Here is a 10,427-nt window from a genome sequence, read left to right on the forward strand (position 1 = left end):
ATCTAATAACCCCCTAAGTTCATTTTTTTGAGTGTTGACGACACAAAGGCGGCGCATGCATGCAGGCGGCTGCAGAGGAGGCGGGATGGGCGTGGCACACAGTCATGAGGTCAGTACCGTTACGGGATTGGCTGGCGCTGGAAGCGGCAGGAAGCTCATTGGGCTGAGCGGAGCCAATGGCATGGCAGGGCGGGGTCTGAGGGTTACCTGGGCAGCAGGCGAAGCAGAGCGGAAAAAGCAAAGCGTTACGCACTCACACACCGACACACACCCGGGAATCCGGCCAAACTCCGGGAGTTATCGTCCATCTGAGCAGGAAGCAGCAACGACTTGAACAAAACACGGCGACAGAAAAATCCGCCGTGAAATGACAGCAAAACGTCACATCGCACAAGCAGAGGCTCAGACTTTCTCATCCGGATCCATTTTTATTCGGTATAAAGAAGCTTTGATGTCACTTCCTCATCCAGAAAGCTGGAGTTAGCTCACGTAGTTGTAACTAACTAAATCTAAGATGTAACTAAATCTGCTAAAAATGGGAAAATATAAAGAAATATGTGAACTAAACTAATCTGTTCTCTTTCTTTATTTTTTCCATTCTGTTTCACTTTTTTAGTCATTTGTATCCCGCTTTTTTATTTGCTTAGATAATTTTCTACTTTTTTAGATTTTCCTTTAAATCGTTTATCAGACATGTAATTATTTCATGCAGCTGGGACTGTGTAACATTTACAGAATCAAAATAAGTAAATGGTTAAATATGGAGGTAAATCCAGTGAATATAAATATTAAATCACTGCAGAACAGAGGAAGGAGGTCGCTGTTTATCACTGCAGTTAGACGCAGAAATCTCAATCTGAATCCAATAAAGCATGAAACAAGGTTTTTATTACAGATTAGAGAGGAAATCAGTCCAAACTGCAGTGCGACACACAGATAAACTCAGAGGTTCGTCACAACAACAAATTATGCTGGACAATAAATTGTCCCAGAAATTATAGCGATAAACGATAATATTGTTGTCTTGAGACAATTTTAAAGTAACATAATGATAATAACAGCATAATAATGCAAAATCTCAAAGATAAATAAACTTCAAATCCTAATGAAGAGTTAACACTGGAACTGGGAGACATTTTAAATATCCCAAATAAAATTAATTATAAAGTCTTTGTAAACAAAATTGCTATAGTTGAGACCAAAGACTGAAAACTTTTATCACACAGTAGAAAGAGAGAAAAATAATAAATTATGAAAATGGAAATTATTGAGCTTGTTTTAATTTATCTCATGATTAACTGATTTATCGTCTGCACTGACTCTACATGTCTGATCTGTCAGCCATTATTAGGTCATCATGCTGTTTGTAATGCATCCAAATCCTAACCGACTGCAGCGTTTAGCCGCTGCAGAGCAAACAGGATGAAGAGGCAGATCAAAGATCAACACCAAACTGGAAGGCAATCGCTCCAACCTGCTGAATAAAAACATTTTCCTGATCAACCAGAACCGACGGGTCACATTAAGACACTCAGCTAAAGGCCCAACATCCCATCCTGCTAACGCTTCCTGCAGCCAGTCAGTACCTGACACTTGAGAAAATAAACTAATTTTTCAGAAACAAAAGAGAAAACACTTCCTTAAAGTTCGCTGACGGAGGCAGGAGTTTTAAAACCAACAGAAAATTGACGGGGAATAATTTCTCCCCATCAATGCACTCTGCCACCATCTTGTTTCACAGCTTTTATTTATTTGTCAACTCCCAGAAGGATGACTGAAATAATACGTGTTTTCTTTCTTTTTTTAGAAAAGAAAGCCAGAAAAAGAAAACTGATTAAAACTGGAAATCAGGTTTGGTGTGAAAAATGTTATTTTTATGCCCTGCTGCCGGACAGGAAGTGGTGGAAACTCTTCGCTTTTCTCCAGACTGGACCCCTAAAGGAGACTCTGACTGGTAATGTTGATGCTTTAAAAATCTAAACAAAACAGTCCAGCTCCAACAGTTGGATGCATTTCCATAATTAATCCATTATATTCCTAATTTAACAGATTAAATTTGCAGTTCATCCCATCCAATAAATCAGTTTTGAAGCATTTCTGATGCAGAAAATGTGAGTTTCTGAGAACGCAGCCCATCATCTCCGTCCTGTAGCTGTAAGATGAGATGCTGCTGTTTCTGCTGCAGTGGGCCGCAGATCCCAGATCAGGCAGCCGGGGCAGAACCAGAGCTGCCGCTGGGCGGACCCCGTCCCCGGGCCGGAGCCAGAGCCGCCGCTGGGCGGACCCCGTCCCCGGGCCGGAGCCAGAGCCGCCGCTGGGCGGACCCCGTCCCCGGGCCGGAGCCAGAGCCGCCGCTGGGCGGACCCCGTCCCCGGGCCGGAGCCAGAGCCGCCGCTGGGCGGACCCCGTCCCCGGGCCGGAGCCAGAGCCTCAGCTGAGGACAACTGATGGATAAAACCAGCGGCGGTTCATCGCTGATGTAACGGAGAAACAAACAACAGAGCGCCGTGAATCAGGAAGGAAACGAGCCGTAATGTCGCACTTTGAGTTTCTGCATGCGGCCTGGTGCTCAAGGTGAGACTCTGTGTCTCCCAGCAGGGAAATAAAACACACACACACGCACACACACACCTGTAGCCCCGACCAGCAGCGGTGAAGCCGTTACCTGCTCAGGTCGGATGATGCGAAGCCCTGCGAGGTTTGCTGCTCCTGCATTGCAGCCTCCACACCCTTTTCTTCCTACATCACTTCTCCTCCTCACATCATCACTTCCTCCTCTCTCATGTCTCCACCCTTCCATCCCACCATCCCCCTCTTCCTCTCCACCTGACCTCCACTCCTCCTCTCCATCCCCCATCCCTCCATTACTCCCAGTCTTCCCATGACATCATCACCATCACAACAAAGCTCCCGGCTGAGGCTGAACTCACCTTCGGCTCCGTCAGGCGGCCCTCCCCAGGTCCAGCGTTTGGGCCTGTTGTCCAGCTGCTCCCGGGCCTCCACGCCGCCGCAGCCACCGCCGCCGCGCCGCTCGGCGCCCCCGGCTCGCCGGCGCACCAGGGCCTCCAGCCTCTCCTGCTCGTTGCGTTCAGAAACAGGGAAGAAGAGACATTCTCTCACCGAGCCATCGCTACGACGACGGACGCCGGGCGATGCGCTCGGAGACGGATGCGCCATGGCAACCGCGTGCAACAGCAGCGTCTCCCCCTGCGTCCTCCTGTCTGTCAGTCAGAGGGTCATGATACGGCAGCGCCGCGCCTTCGCTCGTCCGTCTGCCGGCTCCGACTCCCTCTCTCTCCTCCCTCTCTTTACCTCGATCGCCCACTCCCTCTCTAATGACAGAGCACATTGCCTGGCAGGAGGGGCCAGCTGCAGCTTGTCACCAACCCCCGACACACACACACACACACACACACACACACACACACACACACGCACACACACACACACGCACACACACACGAAAACACTCCATGTTGTGTTGTCATGCAATTATTCTGACATTTGTTTTAACATACAAACGAGCTGCACACGACATTATTCAATATATTTTCATTAAATTATTTTTTTCCAAGTAAAAAATATTTAATCAGAAACAAAAGCAGAACTCAACTGCAGAAATAAAAAATATAAAGAAGCAGCTGAATTATAACTTAAAAACATAAAATGGACAGAAAAAAAGATTATTGCCACAACAGGATGGCATTTCTATGGCTGGAACTAATTATTGTTTTAGTAATTGATTATTATATTGATGAATTTGTTGATTAATCAATTATTCTGGTGATTAATCAATTATTCGAATAATTATTCCAAGAAGGATGCTGATTATTTGTCATTAATCTGCTTCCTGAAACTAGAGATGCAACTAAAATTCATTTTAATAATAAATTATTCTGACAAATAATCAATTTTTCTACTAATTGATTAATCAGATAAAAAAACATTCTGCAGATTTTTCATTTAACCACTACAGCTTATTTTATACATTAGAAATACATAAAAATTACAAATAATCAAATAATTCAACTCCTTTTTTAAATAAGAAAATCAACATTTTATTCCCTGAAGCTCAATAACAGCACTCTGTGGTTTTCAAACATTGGCCAACAGATCTGATGTGAATAATCTGGTGATGGCTCATTAAAATGTAACGTTGCTCAGGTGACTGTTTGGACTTTATAGCTTTGTAAATGCAAAGCACTTTGAACTGCCTTGTGATATACAAATAAACTTGATTGATTGATTGATTGATTGAGTGAACGCTTCATTATTTGCAGCAAAAGATGCATCTGCAGCTAAAAAAATAATTCTAACATTAACAAGTGAAAAGCTCAGACTTTCCTGGTTTTTAAAATCTGAATTATTGTATTTTAAATGATTAATTTGTTTTCGTATTTCCATGCTGTAAACATTCAGCCCTTGTCCCTGTTTTTATTCTGAATGTTTTCTTGATATTTTCCTCCCCAGACCTGCAGCAGCTTCGCCGTCACTCTGCCAGCTGCTCCAGTTAACTGCCTGTTTATACGGGATGGAAATGCCCCGGCTCAGCACTGAGGGGGGTTTGCTGAAGGTGCATGCAGAGTCACGCACTGCAGGAGGACGGAGGGGGTGCAGCGCCAGAGAACGGGGGCAGAGCGAGCAGAAGTGGACAGAAACTGAAACAGAAGCAGATCAAAGATGGAGCAACCGCTGGGGATGGATTAGCCGACTGCAGCAGAGGCTGTTGCTGCATCCTGATGCAGGACAGGGAGAAACTCCAATCACAGCTAAAGTTACCCATTAAATACGATCAGGACGAAATGTAGCCAATTCAGGGCTTATTGAAGGATCTAATGATATCTGTTACATTTCCTCTTCTGCCATAATAAAGAATCGGCTGGAATAACGAGAAGCAAATTTGTGTTAATCCAGGATATTTACAAGGCAAATGCGCCTCTAGTAGCTGTAATTAACTAATTTTAATCTGTAGAGCCATTTTCTGACAGCTAATAGGTTAAATACTCGACTGAGAAGAAGTTTATTTACATATCAGTCATTATAACAAACTTTACTGGACGATAAATTATCCCAGAACAATAACATTGTTGCTTTGAGACCATTTTCATGGCATAATAAGGAATGAACACATTCTCAAATAAACTTTAAATTCTGAATAACATTTAACACTGGAACTGGAAGACTCTAAAATAATGGAAATCATCAGGTTTTTATGTCAGTTTTTATGTAAATCGCTAAAATAGATTGGTCCAGACAAAATCCTTCTGTCAGGTGAGCTGACAGAAGGATTTTAAAAACAAAGATGGCGTCCAATGTTCAGATCCAAAACTAATTTATGTGGTTTGCTTGTAAACGTGAGTGATAATGATCATTTACAGATAAAATAATTCCTTACATTTCAATTCTACTTTTACGTTTTACTCAAATTTATATGTTCAGGTTTTCATTCTTCGTATTCTGACACATTGATCTCATATCTGTCTTTCGCTCTGCTGTCATCGACCGTCTGCTCCAGGAAATGGAAAATTAAAGTGATGTCATTTCCCCAGGTGGCCGACCAATCGTTATGTCATTAGGTTATGTATATGGATGTGAATGGGTGGGGCTGACAGCGGATAAATGACACATCTACAAACATTACATCCAAATGTCGCTCCGTCCTCCACTAACTACTTCATAAAGTATTTTACTATGGAAAACTGATCCTGCCAAAACTGACAAAAACCCCCCATAAAATTTAAAATAAATAAGGAAATAAAGCTGAAAATAAGAAGTGAATAGATAAACATGGAAATAAAAATTAATGAGGAAATGAAATTGAAAAAAAATTAAGAATTAAAAGAAAAAATAAAACAGAAAGGGTAAATGAGAAAATAAAATTGAAAATGAACAAATATATCGGAAAACAATAAATTAATAAATATGTTGTAATTTCCACCTTTATTTATTAATTTTCTCATTTAATTATTTATTGTAAATTTTGGCAGTATTAGTCCTCCATATAAACCTGCCAAACTAAAGACAATAAAACACTGGACTTGCCAACACAATATAGTTACTTGATACAAAGATGTATTTATTATATTAATATATAAAATTGTATAATCAGATAATATTTTGATTTAAAAGCAGGATTCACATTAAATCATTATAAACTCTACAGACTCGGCTTTTTGAACATTTTGGTTGTAGGATTAAGAAAATATGAGCAGAAAGCACAAATATAGCTTTGTTAGTTGTTTGTAATGAAAATTAGTTATTTAAGAACGAGGAAAAACCTTTTCAGTTTTTTATCCATTACTCAGTTTTGAAATTAAAATACAATATTTTCAGAATTATTTGTCATTTTTGATACGTGAAAACTAAAGTGACCTTACAGTGACATGCTGAGGTTCAACAGTATTAAATACAATTAATTTCTGAATGAACAGGATCCAACATCACAGCTGCAGTCGTGTCCAGACGTTTGACACATCAGATCCAGATTAACTCCCTACTAAGTTAACCTAAACTTTCATTTATAAAAATCCTATTTCAGTATTTTCTGCTCAACTTAATCACCAAACGTCCTTAAAGTCACTCAGAAGCAAGATGGAGGACCAACCATGTGAATACTGACACTTCACATAAATTTGATGTATTTGTTTATAAAAAGCTTTAAAGTGCAGCAGGTTAACCATAATGGAGGCGATCTGTACCAGATCCAGTCTCTATTGATCCGGCCATTCACTGCATGTCTCTGCTCTCTCAAATAAAGAGCCATAAAAACCAGACAAAACTTCCCAGTTTGCAGTGCTTTTATTGTATAGTTGGAGTCATAAATGAGACTTCAGGAAAAGCCAAATAGTCGTTAACTGGAAGGTAGAAGAAACAGAAAGAAACTTTAAAAATCCAGCAGGATTTAAAACTGAAGTTCTGCCTGGATTATCAGGACGGACTGGATCATTTATCTGCTGTTTGCAGATGTGGAGCTGCTCTGGAAAACTGATCTGACTCATGATGCAGAAACTCAGCCAAGCTTTTCATGTGCCAGCCGGACGGATGAACACAGTTTGGCCAACAGACAGGAAGTCACTGGAGCTGTGGCATTATTAGTCTTCCTCACTTTCAGCAAACAGAAACTGAGCTACAGATCAACTCAGGTAATTCAGCAACACAGGAGAGGAAGAAAGGAAGTGGAGAAAACAGAAAGATGGATGGATGGATGGATGGATGGATGGACAGACGGACAGATGAACCAACAAATGGATGGACGGATGGATGGATGGACGGATGGATGGATGAATTGATTAACAGATGAATAGATGGATGTATTAACGGATGGTTGGTTGGATGCATTAGCTCCGCCTCTCAGTCTATAACCAGGAAACATGGCTGCCGTTCTGTTTACACTCTGTTTTGTTAACGTAGTTTTAAGTTAAGCTTTATCTTCCCCATCCTGTGGTGACCTCTGACCTTCTCTGCATCCTGCTGCTGCCGTCTCTTCTCCTGGGCCGCTGCCCGGCGCTGCTGCTCCTTCCTCCTCTGCTGCTCCATCTTCCTGCCTCGCTCCTCGGCGCAGCGCTCCAGCTGCTGCTGCGCGCGCCGCTCCTTATCCTGCAGCGACCGCTCTGATGGCCGCCCAGCAGGAAGACAAACACACGCATCATCATTACGGCCCAAATGTTCACATTTTTCACATAGCTGCACTAAAAAATGCTGCCTTTAAATTGTAATTGATTTTTTTCCCTGTCAGTGTTTTAAAGTGTTTGGAAATGGCGCCACCTGCTGGAGAACTGACCTTGTGTTCTCTGTCTGCTCTCTTGTCTTTCTTTAGATAAATTCAGCCGAGAGCCTGGAGAAATGAGAAAGAAGATAAATATTCACTTCCTGTAGTGTATTAAAATGTCAGAGTAGTTCCAATTTAATCACAAATATTAAAAACTATATTTATATATTGCATTATTTTCACAGCAGAGTTCCTGGTGTTTACCTGTAGGACTGGACGGTGACTGAACAGGTGAAGTATGTCTGCTGCTGGTCAGTGTAGCAGGAGGAGGAACCAAAGCTGAGATTTTACAGATAAAAACATCATCAACATTAAATATAAATCCAATTTCTGCTTGCATCCACAGCCGCCAGTCGAAATAAAATGAATCAGCTGCCATCCCTGTGTGGAGGTTGGGGTCAAGGGTCAGAGCAGAGCTGTCTGAGCAGAACCCTTGGAGCCCAACCTCCAGCCATGTTGTGTTTTTTCACATTCACTCACTCAAACTGACATGAAATCAGCCAGAAGACGTCAGAGGACAGATGGAGGCTCACAAACATCTAAAAACAGATTCTCAGCTCAGTCATCAGACATGCAAATATATGCAAATCTCAGTTTAGTCCCAACCCAACCGGGGCTCTGGCTCCACTTTAATTAACCGCAGGATGAAATTACATAACAGTGAAATATTTACATATTTACAGTCATATGGCGTCACCTTATTTTATAATGATAAGCTGGATAAATGGCTTTACAGAAAAAACTGCTTAGATTTAACAATATGACCACCAGCCTGCAAAACACATTTTACCAAACATTTTTAACTTTCTAATGCAAATATCCTAGAACAATTTAAATAACTTCAAATAAGAAGCAACTTTTCATCAAGATAAATAAGCATTTGAAGTAATATAATTATTAAATATATATTTAAAAAGGCATATTATTTCATTTATAACTGGATAAATTTTGTGTAATAAGCCCGAGTATCCTCTTCATCAGACTGTATTTTCAGTCAGAGGCTTATTCAGAAACACTGTTGTACTGACTGCTACAGGAAATCATTCTTGCCTGCAGCCATTAACATCTACAACAACTTTTTAAAATAATTTTATATGGCTTACAGTAACATCTAATTTACCTTTGGGAACAATAAAGTAGATCCTACCAGAGCTCCTCATTTGAAGATGGTCTATCCCAGTCGTCTCACCATAATAATTCAAATTGCTACACATTTTTCCTACCTCTAACCCATCAAATTAAATAACAAAATGTCCATTTGCTGGTTAATACATCCCACTCCAATAGTGTTAATAATTTCACCTGACAGTAGTCATAATGTTATGTCTGATTTATCTTCCAACAGCACAGACAAAAATACTTAATATAATAACAATAATAAAAACATTGCATCAAGGACCAGCAGTGTTTTTCCAACTTAAATGTTTCCTAAATTTGAACATTTTATAGAAAAAAGAGGGCGGGAAATGATTTAATCCATGCAGTTAATGCAACAAACACATATTGTTCTCACTTGAATGTTATTTATAAACTGAAATATCAAGAATTGTTTTTTGTCAGCCAGCACTGTAAAGTAGTTCTGCGATTATTTCATCATATTATGAGAACAGTTACCCTGAGTAAGATGGAAAAACGCTAATCAACCCCATTTTGCCTTACCTGTCATGTCAACACGCCTCGGAACCACCTGGGTCATCGTGTATTTTCACCACAGGAACCAGACAGAACCTGGAAAAATTGCTGAACAGTTCCGGTTCGGTTCGAACGACACAGTGACTCAGATAAAATACGAAGAATAACAGAGATGCTGGGAGAGGAGAGGCAGAAAAGGGAGGGGGTGCTGTCAAACATTACCTCTATTAAACCCTGTACAGTTTCCTCTGAGCCTAACCGAAAAATAATGACAATATTTTAACCATATTTAAGGTTTTTGTCTCAAATGAAATAAGCTAACTGCTCAAAATTAAGCTAACAACTGTTTTTACTTTTTATGTATTAGAAAATATATACATTAATATAGAAACACAATAATTAAGAGGAAGTTTATCTAGTAAAAGGAAGGTAATGTCTTCTATATTTGAATAAAAACGGGAACAAATTTGTATTTTGTTCAAATGAAATACTTTCGAATCTGTGGCCGCATCACCATTTGTCTAATTTACATATTAATGCGCCAGCTCACGCCGCACTGCGTCTCCTAGCAACCAGGTAGAGGAACTGCGTGGCGGTAGAATAAACCTTCTTCTGTATAAATAAAACGTTAAAAATGACTCGTCATATGTTTATAATTACAGCATAAAGTAGTTTTAGGTTGAACTGCATCGTTTTCTTCCTCCTCCTTCGTCTGTTCTCCTCACGCGGCTATCAAATTGGCTCGTGTCGGCGCGCACGTGCCAGGCACAAGCAGGCCCCCCCAGCGGCGGTGTTACGTCACAGTTATTACAAACCGAAGCTGGCAGGTGTAATATGGGTCAGCGCAGTTTTAGCTGCTCACACACGTTTAGCGAGTCACAACCGATGGCAGCGCTAAAAATAACCAAAAGAGACTTAAAAAAGCCACAGAAAATACAACAAGGCAACTTACATAATCTGTGATTATCACATTTATCAACGCTAATTATTCAGCCTAAAAAAAACATATAAAATATTTTTTAAAAAG

The 10,427-nt window shown here is 40.5% G+C and overlaps 1 protein-coding gene across 1 annotated transcript; it reads right to left on the bottom strand.

The window, feature by feature from the left end:
* Positions 1–19: 19 nt before the first annotated feature.
* On the bottom strand, positions 20–10,118 carry LOC106939400 (MAP7 domain-containing protein 2-like). The gene is made up of 6 exons (XM_015021790.1): positions 9,428–10,118; positions 7,973–8,047; positions 7,781–7,834; positions 7,456–7,610; positions 2,931–3,075; positions 20–207 (listed from the first exon to the last, which is right to left on the bottom strand). Exons 1-6 carry the CDS (start codon positions 9,462–9,464, stop codon positions 20–22), a joined length of 654 nt encoding a protein of 217 aa, XP_014877276.1. The 5' UTR covers positions 9,465–10,118.
* Positions 10,119–10,427: the final 309 nt, after the last annotated feature.

Source organism: Poecilia latipinna, unplaced genomic scaffold (assembly GCF_001443285.1).
Source record: "Poecilia latipinna isolate Pla-1442-1.1 unplaced genomic scaffold, P_latipinna-1.0 Scaffold2857, whole genome shotgun sequence".
Taxonomy (NCBI): domain Eukaryota; kingdom Metazoa; phylum Chordata; class Actinopteri; order Cyprinodontiformes; family Poeciliidae; genus Poecilia; species Poecilia latipinna.